Source organism: Anastrepha obliqua, chromosome 4, assembly GCF_027943255.1.
Source record: "Anastrepha obliqua isolate idAnaObli1 chromosome 4, idAnaObli1_1.0, whole genome shotgun sequence".
Classification (NCBI taxonomy): Eukaryota; Metazoa; Arthropoda; class Insecta; order Diptera; family Tephritidae; genus Anastrepha; species Anastrepha obliqua.
The window spans coordinates 60,028,478-60,047,275 of NC_072895.1; the positions used below are offsets into that span (position 1 = coordinate 60,028,478).

The following is an 18,798-nucleotide window of genomic DNA, read 5'->3' on the forward strand; positions in this document are numbered from 1 at the left end:
TTTTGTAGTGATAGTTAATCCTCTTGAGAACACTGTGCCCCCTCTCAACCCAAACACACATACTTCCACACGTCACAAAAATCAACCGGCTACTGCATCCTTTGTCTCCAAAAGCTTCGTTTGTTTTTTCTCTTCAATTTTGCTACTTAGTTTCCTGACAAGCAGCGGCAGCAGCAGGAGTGACAGCAACAACACAAATGGCAGCTTGACGCTCTACACATACCCTGTGCTCTCTCCACTATGCGGAGGCGTTGAGACGCTGGCATATGCGACGACACCATTAACATTTTGCGTCACAGTTTGCAAGCTACAAGTTTCAATCGAAACGAATGCCGCCGAGGCAACCAAACGAACAAACCGATACCATAGATGGTCGAATGTAGCGACCAAGCTCCAATTGTCGAACGACAGCCGCAGCATTTTCAGTACAACGGGGCACTTCGTTGCTACCAAAACGAACGAAAACGAAACGGAAAATAACTTTGAACTGAACTGAAGAAAAGTAACTGGCAGCTTGTATATACTGAGGAGAAAAAAAACGCCTACACATGAGAGTTGGAAAAATCTGTGAAAATTTTACAATTTGCAAGTGAAAAGTGAAAGAACATTATCCACAATTAAGAAAACATTGATTTGTGTGCAAAATTGAAAAGCGTTAGTGAAAAATTTAACAACAAAAAGGAAAAATCTGTTAGCTACATACGAAAATTTGCCAACTACCTACGCGCGTATGAAAATCGATAGGAAAACGACCAGCAACCAACGAGCGTTCAGCGGACGCGCAGAGTGGTAGCAGCAAACCAGCAACAACAACCACAACGGCAACTATAGCAAACGCAATTGTGTGCACTGCATTAAAAGGGCAAACGCCAAACGCATACATCCATACGCGTTCAGTGGCGACACACAGCCACACACACCGGCACACGCACCATATGGCAGCTGTGAAAAGCGAAAATAATCAAGTTTAATTGCAATTTTCTACTGGATTTACAGAGCAAATAACAGGATTGCGTTGAACTCTGAACTTAATAATTTAATTTCAACTGAAATTGCGGTTAAAGTTGGCGAAAACGGAAGTGTACTAAGAACTGTAAGCTGTGAAAAATATGGCTAAGCGTGGTGCAATCGCGTTGGCGCTGTTCGGTGCAGTGCTGCTCAACATTTTGGGTCACTGCGAAATGTCCGTTTACCCAGGTAGGTGTTGGCTAAAAATAGCTCACAACGCAATTACAATGACAACAGAAACAAAAACAAAAACAGCAATTCAACTCTTGCATACAATAACAAACCGGACGAACGCAATTACATGAGCGAACACGCTTACAAAACATACAACCCAACCAAAACCCAATACACGCGTATAAATTTAGAAATCGAATTCAAATTAGTAGATATTTTTAAACACAACGAGGACATTGTGACCATTCAGGACATGCAACCCATTCAAATATTTAGAACGAACAGGCAATTGGACAGTCAGTCGTGGGCATAAGCCATCGCCGCTCGAGCCATTTGCTATTGCAGTTGTTGTATTTTGCTATTTTTAAACATGCCCACTTATTCGCGTGCCGAATGCCATTTCATCGAATACCACCATTATTTGATTATGAAACAATCAACCAAACCTAGTAAAGATAATACTGTATATCCTATGCCGCTGCCCCAAAAGGAAAATCCATTACATAGTAGCGAACTGATGCAGTTCTAGGAAATTAAGTGCCATGACTAGTTCTCATTCCTTCTCGTTTCCTTTTAAGCAGATGTTGAATTTTATGCGACGATATATTAGGAAGGGTAAATTGTCGGCCGCTTCATATATTTTCCGATAGTTTAGCATTAGTGCCAAATGCGAAATTTGAGGTATAGTAAGCGCCCTAGTAAGTAAAGTAAGCGTTCAGTAAAAGTTTTCCTTAGTTAAAAACCAATGTTATAATTTAATTTAAATTCCCAAACTCCCATGAAATGCACCATAAACGCTTTTCCAAAACAGAATTTAAGGTATTTCCACCGAGCCCTAAACGCGTTTTGCGCTTAACATCGCATTTCAGTGCTCTAACTCCCTTACAGGCAGCATTAAAACTCATAAACTTTCTTTGAGAACGTAGTTAACTTAACTTTCCTGGCCTAAGAGGAAATACTATCTGAACAGCGGTAGCTGTATTACATACATAGCATTTGTATATACAATATGCTTTAAGGCGCAGCCAGAGCCGTATATGCGCAAACATAAGAGAAAACATTAGTTAATGCTTGTCTCGTTGAATTTTTTTACAGAAATCACTTCTTGCTTTGTTTTTAGCATTTTTGTAATAAATGAAGAAAAAAAATCAAATCCCCCTGCATAAAAATACAAATAATGCTGGGTGCCAATTGCTGGCTAAAAAAATACAAACTTTTGGGGTGGAATCGTTTAACTGGAGTGAAGTTCATGGCTGTAAATAAGCTACTAAATTCGACATACCATAAATCTATGGAAAACAAAATTATAAACTAGTTAGTTGTCTATGTAGACTCAAATCAATAAATAAATAAAGCATTAATAGTTAAAAGGTGTAAGCCTACCCGTTAAGATTGATTTTTGGGTTAGGGGAAAAAATTATTATTTTTTTCTTAAACGACTTTCCTCTAATTTAATCACTTCCATTAATTAAAACTCAAATATGAAGAACACAATCGAGTCAGTAAATAACTGCATCAGTAGCAGTACGGGTATTATTTGCAGGAAAAATTTTAATACTGCCAATCTATCAATTGCAACACTTGTCACATTGGCAGTGCTGCCAGCGCTGCAATTACTGCGCATTTATAATGCGTTTCTGAATATACCCTACACGATGCTACGCTAAGGTCGAACATTTACTTTTCAAAATTGACGCTTTGATACACCGAGGAGAGATGTCGCTACTCGCAGCGATAAGTAGCGAATAGATTTACAATTGATTATATCCTACTGTATGTTTGTGAAATTTCTTTCGCTAGTTAAGTTTTCCCTACAGGGATGCCACATGCACCATTACCACAAGCTTCGTACATTCGAAACGAAGCCACTCGAAGTAGCAAAGGAAGCTTGAATGCGGGCAAATACTTGGAATATATGTACATATGTACATATTTACTTTGTAAGAGGAGGGAGGTGATGATGAAGTTTAGCTTCGTCAGGCCAGAGTGTTGCATTCAACACGCAATAGCAATCAATTGAACACTTCGCGTATCGAATAGATATTTGAAAATATAACCACATACTCACACGCACACACACGTCGCTGCACACATACAAATACGCAACGTAATCCTATTTAAATATATGTATATATGTATGTAAGTGTAAGTTCACATGAAGTATTAAGGAGGGGGGTCGCCATCTACTAGGTGTAGGTATAGCAAATGCAAAGCAAAGTGTTGAGCCAAGCACTTGCGCGCACAGGCTGATTATCTTCCTCAATCCGATTTACCGACAAAACCAAAAAACAAAAAAAAAAATTTTAAATAAAAAAACAAAACTAACAAAGCAATAGCAACAATTATCTTCAATGTATACAGACTTGCGTTTATGATTTTGTTAGTGTAAGTGGTTGGTGCTGGATAATAACAACACCGCTCGGCATTTCATTGAGCTTCGTTCGCCGTTCACATTTCGTGCTTGCATATAGTATTACACAGAAACGCGTCAGCATCGCGTTCACACCTATCCCCACCACCACCGACACCGCCACTATTCCTGCTGCATTCTGCGAATTCCAAATATAGACATTACCTTACCTTACCAGCACAAACTATACTAATGTGTACGTGAAACCTTTTCAAACATCTGGTACACTTTACACGCTTCATTCTTCTTGTTGTGCTTGTAAGTGTCCTGTCGTTGTCGTGTTTTGTTATTGTTGTTATCCTTTTTACAGCGGTTGGTAGTTACAATTTTTGTACGCTCATTTCCGTTTGCAGCGCGCTGGTTTTTTGAAGTGAAATTATTTTTGCAACACTTTCCCTGGCTCTCTCAATATGCCCTGCATTGAAGTTAATTATTGTTTATTTTTACCTTTGTGGGGTTGGGTAGGATTGCACGTTATATGTATGTACCTGTATGTATGTATTATGGTCGCAGTAGCTCGCTTAAATGCATATAAATAGAATTCTTGGTTTTTGATGTGTGTTTCCTAGCTACCACACATACACACAGGCACACATTAATAAGTTTGTGTATATGTATGTACAAAGGTAAGTACTAGGTAAATCTGAAAATAGCCAAGTATTGGCTATACATTTATGCACCTTCTAATTAACTCCTTCAAAAGATACCCTTTCTGCGCCATTTTTGGTTACTTTAAAAACATCGTTCATTCTCTGAAGTGTGTCTTCATTTTCTTATTTTCGAGAAGATATTGAGGAGAGGTATAAGAAGACATCAGCTGCCATTCATTTCTCCATGGGGGTTGTTGAAAGTATTGTTTCATGTTATTTTATGAAACTATTATAGAATCAATAATGCTGTATGCAGTTCCTGCCAGCTGAAAATCGCTGGACTATTTTCCTCAAAAAGCTGAGGTTAGTCCGAAATTCAAAGTGAATCATTCTCTATGCATATCTCCCAGCGGTGTCATCCGCCATTTGTGTAACGGCCGATTAGCAGCTGATTAGTGTCTCCTTTGTCAACATTTATACCGACAGCAAAGTGGTAGGCACGAAATTAGTCAGGCTCAGTCCTTTTGCTTAAATGCTTATAAAGTGGCAGGCTCAAGTGCAACATAGACTTCGCTTGCGCTATGGAATTTGCTCCGAATATTTAGTGGCATAGGGTTGTTCAGATATCTGGCATGCAGTATTGTTCTGTAATCCCACGTTCGCTATTGAAAATAATTACTTTCGTAAGTTTATTGTATGTGTGATCTTATTGCGTTGAGACGTACGTACGTAAGAATTCACTAAGTCATCTCATCTTATTAGTTCATATTAAGCGGAATTCTTCACAATATACCAGTTCGTGCTCTTCATATTGCCATTAGCTGAGCTTAAAAATTTGAAAATAAATGGAATTATCCCAATATTTAGTTTATAGTGCAATGCCCATCTTCTTATTGCGTTCTGAGCGGGATCACTTTTTTATACATACACAGTTCACATTTTTTTTTTCTTACACTGAATCAAAATTTCCACATTTTAGTCATAGAAATCTTTATATTACGTATAAAAAGTGTTATAAATTGAGTTCTTATAGAAATATTGCCATCAATGTTCTGATGTAAAATTTCAGAAGGATACTTGTTGAAACGGGAAGCTAAACAATTTCTATTTTTAGTTAACACTTTTTTTATTTTAATGTAAATACTGCATATTATAAGTCAATTTTAATACTCTTTGAATTAAAAAATATGTAGCAACTCTACCCAAAAATACATTTTTAAGTACAACATAAGAGTGTTAAAAGTTAGGTGGCAACGCTATACATTAATAATTTTAATTAAAACATTTTGATGGTTTTTGAACATATTTTGTTTGGTACTTGTGTTATATATTTATTTAAAAAAAAAGGAACCTCGATTATTCATGAAGTATAAAAGATATATATTTAAAATTATTTTACATGAAAGTATGTACAGAACTACGAGTCGCAATTACTCAATAAACCGTGTAGTCTGCATCGTTGTCGAGTATAGCCTGGCATCTTCTTCATGCTTCAAACCAGTTTTTCTGCGTAGCTCGTCAACAAACAGGACTAGATTTTGCGAACTTGACGCACGAGTTGCTTTAACTAATGGACCAGCCTTCCAGCAAGATCCTTTTTCATAGTTCCCCACACATTTTCAATGGAATTGGCGTCTGGGGACTGGGAAGGCCAGTCCAATACTCTGACTTGTTTCTCGATGTGTTTTTCTGAGAGTAGTGATTTTGACGATGTGGTAGGATATGTTTGCCTCCTTCAGTCGACGTTCGATGGTGTTGATATTCACATCTATTCGCTTTTTAGCAAGAACTGCTTGGCGTAGTCACAGAGAAGAGACCCGCTTAAAAAGTTGGACGATCAATTTATCCTGATTTTTTGTCGTCACTCGCTTCAAGCCGCACTCGGAAAAGTCATCAATATTTTTGTACACCTTATACCGCTAATTTTACATCACAACAAACTTTTTTGATTTTTTAATCACTTTTGCAGATATTTTCAGCCCTTTCGTATGCGTGCACAAAAATACGTCCTCAAAACGTTTCGCGTACTTCCCACCCATTTTTGTTTGGTTGCGTTTACGGGAAAGCTTCGAACGACACTAACTGGCGTCGTAGCCCTTGAGTGGCAGAACGAAATATATCTTGAAGTTAAAAGAAAAAACCGGTATTTTTCTTCTGAGAATGACTGTATAGAATTATTATAAGGGAACTTAGCACTGCGACCTGAAAGATCTAGTGTGCCCAATTCATGGACTCAGATTATTTCTATGAGCCCAACTTCCTCAATACATTTTAGTGCTTGTCCTTTTTTATCATTGCTTCTGATTGCGGTAAATACGTAGATTGTCCCTGTAATATCCTCTCTGCTTTGCTACTTCCTGAATAAGTGAGGATAAGTTACCCTTTCCTCAGCCACAAAGGGACTCTGGACCTGTAAATGGGGAGGCCACCTCTTATCTGGCTAATTTATCTAATATATTTTTAGTGATGTAAATCTTTATTTTGACCTCTATGCGCTGACATTCGCCAAAATTATATACCTTCCGATAGGGTGATTAATTTTGCGCTACGTTCAGTGTTATGGGGGGCGCAGTTTTCCATTGCGCGGGCTTTCTTGCCTTATATTTTTTGCCTAGCCGTGTCCCCTGTTATCATGTTTCGGTTTATCTTGTAGCGGACACCCATACCCTAAGCTCTAAATAATTTTGTTATTAGTTTACATTTTTCTTAAATTTATATGGAAATAAATCCATATTTATCTTTTCAGATATATAAATACCTATATATTTACATTGTGGCGTATACATTTTTTTCTGCATAATATTCTAAAACAAAACTCCATCCTAAAATCAGTTTTGAGCTCCAAATTTTTCTTTAGAAGTTTATGTAGAATCCGCATCTGCTAGGAACGATGTCGAGGAAAATCGTTCCATACAAATTGACCCACCCCAATATATATACCATACATATGTAAACATTATAACGTTTTAGGGTGTTTGGCCAAGCTCCTCTTCCTATTTATGGCGCGTGCCTTGTTGCTGTTCTACAAATGGAAGGACCTACAGTTTTAAGCCGACACCGAACGGCAGATATTTTTTATGAGAAGCAAAAAATCACGCGGAGGTTTGCCATTGCTTGCCGAGGGGCGACTGCTATTAGAAAAAATGTGTTCTATTATTTGTTGTTTCGAACCTACGCACTTCCGAATGATAGTCACGCACCAAATGATCAGAAAGAACAGGGAATGTTTAAATAACACAAAACAGAGTTAAATTTTAGGCAAATTTTGTTTATCTCCTTCAAGATATGGCCCGTCTTAAGTAACATACATGTGCCAACATTTAACCCAGTCCTCTATGCACCCCTGGTAGGCCGGCGAAGGGATGGCCTTCAGCTCCTTCGTTCCATTCTCTTTGATCTCCTCTATGGACTGAAATCTTCTTCCACGAAGTGATAACTTCAACTTGGGGAAACAAAAAGAAGTCGCACGGCTTCATATCAGGTGAATACGGTGCTTGCACGATGGTATTTACTTGGTGTTTGGTCCAATAATCCAGCATAATTTGGGCTCGGTGCGTTGGCGCGTTATCATCATGCTAAATTCAACAATTGTTTGCCTACATTTCCGGCCGTTTACGACGTACAGCATCTATAAAACGCTTCAAAACGGATAAATAATAGTCTTACAGTCCTACCAACATAAGAAAAAAATAGGGACCGGTTCCCAAGTGCGCGGTTCGTTTACATTAATATATTTTTTTACAATTAGGATAATTTTGTAACCATTTTCTTACTTTTTGTATATAAGCTTGGCTTGAGACCTTTCATTTGATGCTTACAAGTTAATTTTCAATAGAAACGTGCAATGAATTGCTGTTTTTGTAATAAAAGTTTGGTGGCAACACTATCAAAAAAATTGGTTCTGGAGTATAATTTTTTTTTTAAATTGCCTTGACGTCCATGTATATCTTTGTCTATTTTCTAATAAATTACTGTTTTTAAATACAAATAGGTGGTAACACTCAAATAAGTGTTAATATACATATAAGCCATCTACAACCTAGCGGCACTAAAATCTGAGTGATGTTCGTTTAAAGACATTTTTTAGGTTTTCTTTTTAAACACATGTACATATATATGCAAACAATGCATAGGTATATGTAAAAATACTCATTTTTCAAAATTTGGTGAGGAAAAAGGTATTCATTGAAAATTAGTTTTCATTAAAAAAAATTACCATATGTTTCGAAATAAATTTTTGCTTATTAACTATTTAGAAGTCTTTGAAGTACAATTAAAAATGTTTCGATTTAAATAGAACAATTTTTTTTCAAGAAATACTTTTAATAATTTCCTTTAAAAAACTTACGAGCACATATTGTGGCAAACTAACGCCTATATTTAACAGCTGGGCAGTAATTTTGTGGTATACAAAAATATTCATATAATATAATGAAGAAAATCAAACGCGCGCATACATACATAGTATACTTACATTCACAAATGCGCGCTCGCTCATATGCACACACATATATAACCAGTCATTATTTAAACACATATGCATAAAATACATGTTTAGGTATATATCTATATATATATATATATATATATATGTTTTCTACATACATATAGACACTGTATCTCTTATCCTTGTCGACGTCATTGCCGAAAGCGGATACCAGTTCAACATAAAACAAACTAACTGAAATAAGATAACCACCCAACCGAATCTCCTCCCACATGCGAACAGTTTTACCCGCCAAGCTCTTTTCTACTCCTCCGATTCCACGAACAGCAGCAACAATTAAACGAGCGAACTTTGTCACTTTATCGTCGTTGAGTGGCCGAACAGTACAGATATCTTCGTAGAGAGAAAATGCAAAAAAAATAGAAATAAAAATAATAAAATAATTTCTCACCCCCAATATCACTAGGCAAACAATAGTCACAATGGAACATCGTAACCACCACATTAATGAAAGCAAAAAAAAAAAACGAAAATGAAAAAAAAAAAAAAAATTAATACAACTGTATGCCGCTTTCAGTTGTAGCGAACCCGCAACCACCTTCAGCATAGGCCATACTTGGCTAAGGCGCCGCTGCCCTTCCTATGTGGATGAATTAAATTCATGCAACGTCTACATATTGGAAGGTGAAATGTTGGTGTGAGGTCTTGAGAGGGTGTTAGCCTTGTCTTAACTGTTTATCACAGCGGGTACACGCTTACGTACATTTACACAGTAACTTTTTATTTAGCACACTTGCCTTTAAAACCAATGCCCCCTACCGTTGAAGCCAACTAACTAAATTGCTAACTACTCGTATCAACGTCTGAAAGTTGCAAAGCTCAACTGGTTTGTGGCTTTGCGAAGAAGGTTCGGTGAGATTTCGGAAGTTCTCAGCATGACATTGTGAGTGGAAGTGTGTGTGGTTGAGGACACTATGCATGTATAGGTGCATGCAAAAAGTTTTGGGCTATTTTTAAACTGAGTTTTCACGCTCTTTGTTGGTGTACTTCAACGACGACTTCTTTTGATGGCGGTGCGTTGGCGTGGTTGTGTTGGTGGTCGCTGAATATCCACTTCCATTTTCAATTATATTCTAGATAAGTATGTAGTTGCACTGCATTTACTTGAATGGCTGGTTTAAGTTTCAGTTTTTTCTAGTTTACTTGTACTCTTTTATGAGACCAAGCTGATACCAATAATCAGGCTTAGCGGCAATTTCCATGGCCTAAATTCGTTAGTTAGTTAAAATTTGTGTGAAAAAAACTCACGGTTGGCGTAGTGTGAAACTATTTTAATTTTTAATCAGTTCAATTACGCTCATAGTGGGAAGTTTGGTTGGTTTTGTTTGTTTTTTTTTTTCTCTTTTTCCTTGAATAATTATGTGAGTTCCGTTTGATGGTTGTTGTCGCAATTAAAGCAATTAATATTCATTGGACTACATAGTAGAAGGACTAAGGAAAAAGTTGCGGTCCATTTTTAATTCCACTTTAATCTTATACATCACATTTAATATTGTAATTTTAGTGTATGAGAATTCTTTACACATACATGCATATACATATGTATGTATGTATATGAAAAAATTGTGGGTTTAAAATAAAACGCGTTAAAATCCTTTTCAATTAAAAAGACTTATCTTTTAGAAACTGAATTTTATTCTTTTAAAATTGAGTATTTCATTTTTGACTTATTTGTGATATCCTTTGTTTGTTAATTTTAGAATATTCATTTCAATTATAATTATTTTCAACTATATATATATATATGAATTACGCGTACTCTCTTTTTGGGTGTTTGGTCAAGCTCCTCCTCCTATTTGTGGCGTGCCTCTTGATGTTGTTGCTCAAAGGGAGGGACCTACAGTTCAAAACCGACTCCGAAAGGCAGATATAATATTTTGAAGTTCTGCTGAGAAATATTAGCAATAACAAAAATACAGTAACAAATGAAAAAGTATTGTTTATGTAACTTCAATACAACTTGTATGTATATTCATAAAATATTTCCGACCAAGATTTAGGGGCAAGCAAATATTGCTTCTAAAAAATGTATATTAAACGAAACTCAGATATTAAGCAAAATTTAAAATACACAAGGGTAGAGAAGTGTATGGTTGAAATTTAACTAAATTAAAAGAAAATCTGTGAAGTTACTAAATAAATAATGTTTGCTCTTTGGGGGCTTAATAGCTTAATTTGAGTTTCGGAAGGTCTTTTAAGGCTTGCATACTTACTATTGTCCTGATTTCCTCGTGAAGCATAGGGACTGTAAGGTTGAAAAAGCCAAAAATAAAACTTATCTCAACATAGATAAGTTATAAGTTATTAAAAGATACAGAATTCATAGAAGGTGTGAAAATTAATTTAATTTTTGAAGTGAAATTTCTTAGACGTCGATGGACGAGCGAGAATGGAGAGTAAAATTTCAAGGCCATGCAACGGCTTGGGCATTTTCGTTCCGCGAGAGAGAAAAAAGATGTAACGTAGAGGAAAAGGAGAGAGAGAGCTATACCTTATATATATCTTAGATACACTTTAGGCTATTTATCCTGAGTTTTTCCTTGTGGTTGCTAATTTCTTGTAAGAAATAACACTGTCTACTTTTCGGCGCATGTTTGTTGGTGCAAAATGTAGGAAATATATTTTTGGTGCCCCACTGTTTGGGGCGCTTTTTGATTCCAATTTTTTTTGGCGTTTTGTTTTTGGTGCCTACTTTTTGGCGCTTATTTCCGTTTCCTGGCTAGTGCTTGTGCGTACTATAAAGTGCTATCCATTCCGGCGTCGGGTTTACTGGTATTGCCTTGCGGTAATTTGTGCCGGTTCTGCGGTCCTGGAATCGCTGCGTTTGTGCAGGTGATAAACGCTCGGAGTAGTGCGTGTTGTTGACACGGTTTGTGTTCAGTGTTTACCTACACCCGTCGACCCTTCTCTGATTTTTGTAAATTTTGTCTATTTGTATTCTCCGCAAATGTTGTGAATTTATTTACAATAGATATATATACTTTCTCTCTCTCTTTCTCATTCTCTCTCGGGTCACTCCCTCTTTCTTTGTCTGCCTTGAAAGTTTCCCTTCTGTTATGTGTACTAATCTACACGCACTTTTTTTCAATAGAACCATTCTGAGTAAATCGGCTCATTTCACTTGCTTACCAATAAGTAAAACGTATGAAGCTCTGACTCTAAAATCCTAGACAAAATATCGAATTATCTCTTCATTCATGACTTACCTGGCCCTGTGATCGACTGCAAGTTTTCTTCCAGGTATATCGAATGGTGTGCAATGTAAGAGGAGCCGATGCTATAGGCAAAGTTAGAGCATAGCTGTACTTCAAATGTCTTACAAGCATTCATGCTTTCGTTAAAGTAGATATTTCTATATATTACAAGTATTTTTTTTAATTTTTCATTGTGTATAGTACACTTCTCAAATGATGCTACAGATTTGTATCAAAGCCCATAGAAGTATAAGTACTATATTCTATTTCAGTAATGCTAACCAATTGTTCACGCAAATTGTTATATAAAGAAAGTGTGGTCCACCCACCACGCGGGTAAAAATTACTTGCATATATAGGCCATAAATTTTAAATTTTTTTGTTAATATTTATTCTGTGTTTTATATCCATTTTATAAGATAAAATAAGGTAACTAATTGAGTACTTTAAAACATGATTAAAGCATTAAAGTAATGAAAACATAAAACTATGTTAAAAAATAAAGTTAATCATACGCTAGGCGGTCACTTTACACGGAAAGGCTCTTAAGCCCATTTTTCGCGAGTACCGAGTAAATACGAGTATATTTAGTTGAACATCACACTTAAATGCCAAACTTTCCATACAATTATTTGTGTATCAAAGATCTTAAATATTTTTTCAGAACTGAGTTAACTTAGCCAGACTAAACATGGCTGTCCAAACAAAAAATGTTATCTTAACAGGGAAAGCCCAATCACAAATGTTAACTGTTTTTATAAGATTCTTTTAAACGCAGCCAGAGCCGTAGCTCTAAAAGCAAAAGAGGAAACATTAATGAATTACAGGCTAGGAAATTATTTTCTCTTAATTTTTGTCATAAATATTTAATTGCTGTGATAAATGAAGAAAATACTTTCACCATTCGAAAATACCAAAGACTGAAAAATCAAAACTAAATAATGAAACTTGTAGTTGACCCTATATACATAAGATCAAAAGAGCTCTGCTAGCTATCTTTTGTTAGCAAACCTCAAATGCAAACAAAAATCAGCTGGTGGCAAAGCATGACATTTCTGAAATTTTGCAGTGCTACTAACTTCTCGCTGTGAAAGGCCACTATCTAATATACTTAACGTGAAAATTATTTCAAAATGTTTTCCGAAAATTTGTCTGACTTGTTTTAGGATTAATTTGAAATTTAAATTAACAAATTAATTTGATAGGTACATCATTTTTTGATAATTAAAAAAAATTGTATGTAATGCTTGTGATGCAATTACAAACGTCATTTGACTGTCCTATCGATACTTAAGCCGTGCCTTTGGCAGATGCATTCATAACACCTTGCTTTCTATTATATACCTGATTAAACGCTTGATATAGTCCATTTAAATGTTTCAGAGAAATTCAAGCTTGTGCAATTTATGCATCACACTGACAAGCTGTTGCCTCAAATTGATCGATTGTCATTTCTATTACTACTTCGACATCCTAGATAAGATGTGTGATCCCAAGAAGACTCGATTGAGAATTTATCGACATTTGGCTTCTTTTCGAGGTCCAGTAAGCTTCGAGTTCTATAGAAATATACAATCATCGAAGCGTGACTGCCATCTTAAAAATTATTTCATTAGTTCGATTCTAATAAACTGCATTGTATGGGCTTATAATAATTATTATACGCAATAGATTCAATAAAATCTATAGTCACCACCATTAGCTGTAACAGCTTCTCATCTTCAAGTCATATTTGGTGTTAATTTCTGCGCAAGTTGTGAAGGTAATTGGCTCCAAATCAACAGAATTTGCCTTGATAGCTATTTGACCGCCCATATTTTTTTCCTTTGAGTTTTTGCTAACCATTGCCTAAACTTTTTCAATAGGGTTGGCAACAGGTGACCAACATTACAATCACATTTCGCTGTGTCTAGTCTACACACCTTCGACTTTGATGCTTGGGATCGTGGTCTTTCAAACATCTTCGCAGCTGACGGTAATAATGTTTTTTAGTAAATTTTATCCTTCAAAACTGGATTCAAAGTGCGGTAAACACAAATAAACTGTCAAATCCTTTTTCGAAGAAGCAGGCAACCTAAATGGGATGCTTAACAGTTCGTTGAAGTTGTCGCTTATCAGTAGTACACTAGGACCAACGTATGCAACTATTCTCCCGTTCTGAATTCGTCTTAGCCCATGCAAGTCTTTGTCATGATAATGAGAACAGCGGTTTTTTAATGTGCTCTTTTACACGTAAACGTCTTCGAATCGTGTCTTTGGATACATTAATAACACTTTTTCTTGAAACTGCTTCAGCTTCACGCAACAATAAGTTCGGCTTTGACCTAACCAAGGTATGTTTTTGAGCCTCCTCCGGGGAAGTTCGCAACGTTTTTAACTTCGGTATACCGTTGTACTTATTTTTTTATGAACATCTTCGACCTCTTGAAATATTCTGCACAGAACAGACAAGCAAAGAACGAAAGAGTTCCATCACTCAAAATCATTTTCTTTATTTACTAAAAAAGTTATTAAAAACAAAATGAATCATACATTTTGCACCACAATTTTCTTTTTATTATTTAAAAAGAAAAAATTGAAATACTATTGAACATTTCTGCGTGTATTGATATTAGCTTTTCAGTATAGGTATTTCTTTTTCGTACTAGAAAAAGCCTAGCCTAGCCTAGAGGTTCCCCATACTCTTAAATCTGCGGGAACGCACTAGTAGCAATTCCTAGTAAAATCGATAAGTAAAGACTATGAAGGCAATAAATGTGCATCAGATGAAAATGTTTCATGCTGCAATATCTCATTTGTTTTGTTAAGTAACCGAAAAATATTACCAAAATGAACACACCTAGCATTTCAAGTTCTCTTTAGCATACAACCACTATGGTCTGTGAGACTCTTCGTCCAAGTTAAAGCAAATTAACAAATTATTCTTATGAAGCCGAATCACTTGTGGGACACTCACATTGGAGTATTGCTTTTACCAAGGAATAGAAATATGAAAATATCAAATTAAAATGTAAAGGAGGAACGTGAGCAGAAAAGCTCAAACAGGGGAGAGATAAAATGGCATCGTCACTCAAACAAAATAAAAAGCACTTCAAAGGCAAAAAGCGCAAATTTCAGTAATAAAAAATGAACCCCCTACGACGGTGACCCATTACCATTTTACTTCCTCATTCTTATTATATTACATTCTTTATTCGTCGATTACTTAATCCTAACACTTTTTGTCTATTTGTAGGGCTTCGTCGCAAACCGTTACGTCAATTTCTGCAACAACCTTTTGATGTGTCGTCCGATTATTTGGCGCAACTTATGGAGGAGAATGCACGGCGTCGTTTACAGCAAACGTTTGAACAACAATTGGAGCGCATCAATATGCAAATGAATCGTCAGCGACAGCGCGACGAGCAACGCGAACGTTTGAGTCAACGTTTGCAGCTGCTTGCCGCTGAGAATGCGGAAGAGAATGAGGAAGAGGGAGAGGCAGAAATGGATGTGGAATCGACGGAAATCGATGAGGACACTTACGATGCCAATCGCAATCAATATAATAGTTATAAAAACTTTAACAACAATAACAATAACAACATCAATCGCAATCAATACGTGGACCCGAACGGACTCTTTAGCTACAAATACCCATCACCCAATATGGTGGACATGAACAGTGAGATATTACGCGAACGTATACCTTTCGCAGTCGGTCCGGCCGATCCACGTTTCTTCGAGCGTGACAGCGTCGAAAACGAAGATAGCAACAATAGCGATGAGTTGGACTCGCGCGCATTGGATGACTACCAGGAATTTGTACCAGCTGAATCGCAAAACATTGGCGCTAAAGTAGTAGCTGCCGCTACATCTAATGGCGAAGCCACAACGTTGGCGCCTGGTGATGCTAAACCGCCCGTGCTCGCGCCAGCGCCTGTCGAAACTGCGAAATTGGTTGATGGAGGTGCGGCTACATTCCATCGCATCAAACCGCAAAGCGCTGCTGCGGCAGCGGCGGTTGCAGGCGCTAATGTAGTTGCGGCAATGAAGCCCAACACAGAGGATGTAGCAAATGAGGACAGCAATCCACGACACGCGCTTATTGACAAGCTACAGAAGGAGGGCAAAGCGGCGTCCGTTATCAATAATCACGATGTAGCTGCTGCATTAGATGGTGGTGGTGATGGCGGCGCTAATATGGTGGTGCGTCAACACTTGGGCGTAGACGGTGACATAGGCATGTATTTAGTGGCATTAATTGCGGGTGTGAGCGCGGCCGTTACAGTGGGCCTGATAGCGCTCTTCATCGCTTGGTACACGTAAGTCGTCGCCCAACTGAAATGTAGCGCTAATGTGGCGCATGTCGTCTCTACAATATTTAAACGTTGTATTTCCTTTGGCTTCTTCCAGATTGCACCGCAAATCAAAGGCTGCAGCGGATGTGGAATATCCGGCATATGGGGTGACCGGACCAAACAAGGACATCTCACCCTCGGGCGATCGCAAATTGGCACAAAGCGCACAAATGTATCACTATCAGCATCAGAAACAGCAGATAATTGCGATGGAAAATCGACAGGCGGCGGAAGGTAGCTGCGGCATGTCCGATGTGGAAAGCGACGATGAGGAGAATGAGGAGGGTGACTACACTGTGTACGAGTGTCCTGGTCTCGCACCGGTGAGTGCTTACAAATCAAATTTTATATACTTCTAGAATAATTTCAAGTAGAATAAGAGGGTGAGAGTGAGAAAACGGGGAATAATGAATTTTCTTTGCATTTTATATTCATTTTTATTGATTTTCAAAACATCATAGCCAATGAGCGAGATGGAAGTGAAGAATCCATTGTTCTTAGATGAAACGCCAGTTACGCCATCGAGCAATGTTACCACCGCATCCAACACGACCACCACTTCCACTCCAACTATTAGCAACATAACACATGCAACGCCACAACAACCACCCACACAACAATTCGGTAAGAAGCCCACTTACAAGGTTGTTGTTGGTGCTGCACCCAATCCCAAAGCTACCTCAGCAGAGTCTACGTCTTCCGAGGAGAATATCAAGAGGAAGAAGAATAAGAAGTAAGAGGCTGCTAACTATTGAGCAAAGGAGCACCAACAGCAACAGCAACAGCAGCAGCAGTAGCGAACTTTGTGATGTTAAATTGAAAAATGTATTATGAAAAAGAGTTGCCCCCCATCAAAGGTAGGGTAAGAGAAGGAGAACGGAGAACACATTAGAAATGGGGTCGTGAAAAATAAGTGAAATTAATTTGTTGGTTTATAGATACTTTCAAAGCGTAAAAATAGAAACCACTACCACCAGGCCAATTATCACAATAAATTGTATAAAAAAAAACAGGTATTAGAAAATATATGTGCAACATAAATGTTTGAGAACCAAGCGCGTGGAGCTTCAAAAATATTTACTTATTCACGAAGGTATGCACGAAGTCTACATATGAGCCATCGCTGGCAATGTAAATAATAGCATATTTGCAGACGAATGACTTATGAACCGTTGTTTTTAGTGTTAATGAAATGATGAAACTTATGATTATATCGATAACAAACTTGGGTTTCGATACTATGCAAAAAAAATTTAAATTTTTAATATTTAAAAACAACTTATTTTGTGTAAGGTTGAAACAAATTATTGAAAAATCTGGATTTAATTAAATTTTAAATTCGTTTCCTAATGGCATGTTTATATTCATATAAGAACTATCGCATTTTGAGATTAATTTTAAGCGAAATACGTTTAAGAGCCAACTTAAGTTTTCCTTACTGTTTTTGAATTGGCAATTATTGAACTCTAAATGAGTAACAAATGTATTCAAATGTATTTTATTTTAAAAATATCTACTATTTTTTACTTTTTCAAATTTTATTTTTAGTAAATTTACTAATTTCTACTGTTAGCCAAAATAAATTTAAAAATATTTACTATTCTCCATTGTTTTTTAGTTTACTTACAATTTTCATCTACTCCTAAAGATAGCAAAGTTATCGTTATAGATTGACACAGAATACAAACAGTTACCACGGCTCAGAGAACAGAAGATTGCGCATATCACGACACCGTTACTCAGCTCAGTTATTTTGACAGAATCAGCTGTTAAGCGAACGTAATTGTAAAGCTTTGTTTACGTTTTCGATTGCTTTTCCCTTCTTTGCATTAACATAACCTCACTTCTAATTTTTGTTTACAAAATTTTACTTTTTCGACATTCTCTTGTTAGTTTTTTGGCACACTTCATCGACAACTTCGTCGCGGCAAAGTTATATTCCTTCTTTTCCCCTTCCATCTACGTATGTATGTATAATGTAATATATATTATATCATTATTGGCCAATTACCTTTTTGGCTATGTCAATTACTATTGCCTTTCAAATTATAATTTGTATTACATTTTGGCAACGTAGCTGCAAACCAAGTATATCATCCAAAAGTAAGCAAATTATTTCTAAAAAAGGAGACAATACATCTCCCAGTAGGAATGTATCTACGAGTCCAAGCCCTTCTATAAAAAATACTTCCTTTTTTCCAAGTCAATCTTTTCGAGGTGAGTAATGTGTTCACCCTTTAAGAAGGACTGGTTTCTTCAAGGGCTGCAATAACTTTTTCTAGAGACTCAACAATTTGGTGTTCGTTATCAAGTTTGCTATTCATTTTTATTTTTATATCTATTATTTTATCTCCATTATGCCAAAAATGATGTATTTATTTGGACAATTGTTCATTATTGGCAATTTATTATGTATTTATTTAATTTTTTTTTGGTCGAGGTTTTGTTTTGGTTTGCGTACTCATTTTCCTAAATTTTCAATAAAAACTAGAGAATTTGGTTTGTTCATAATTCGAATGGTAATTCCAACTGAATTACGTACAAATGAGCTAATTCGTATGTACTATATGTAACT

General features: G+C 36.6%; 1 protein-coding gene across 1 annotated transcript; it reads left to right on the forward strand.

Moving 5' to 3' along the window:
* Positions 1-444: 444 nt before the first annotated feature.
* LOC129244723 (uncharacterized) lies at positions 445-18,550 on the forward strand. The gene is made up of 4 exons (XM_054882519.1): positions 445-1,197; positions 15,119-16,187; positions 16,279-16,546; positions 16,685-18,550. The coding sequence occupies exons 1-4, from the start codon at positions 1,110-1,112 to the stop codon at positions 16,958-16,960; spliced, it is 1,701 nt and encodes a 566-aa protein (XP_054738494.1). The 5' UTR covers positions 445-1,109; the 3' UTR covers positions 16,961-18,550.
* The last annotated feature ends 248 nt before the right edge of the window (positions 18,551-18,798 follow it).

Bases quoted from the DNA above. Each gene is read 5' to 3' on its own strand.
- LOC129244723 (XM_054882519.1), top strand. From the start codon at position 1,110: ATGGCTAAGCGTGGTGCAATCGCGTTGGCGCTGTTCGGTGCAGTGCTG. The intron at 1,198-15,118 runs GTAGGTGTTGGC...GTCTATTTGTAG, and splicing joins CGAAATGTCCGTTTACCCAG to GGCTTCGTCGCAAACCGTTA. The intron at 16,547-16,684 runs GTGAGTGCTTAC...AAAACATCATAG, and splicing joins AGTGTCCTGGTCTCGCACCG to CCAATGAGCGAGATGGAAGT.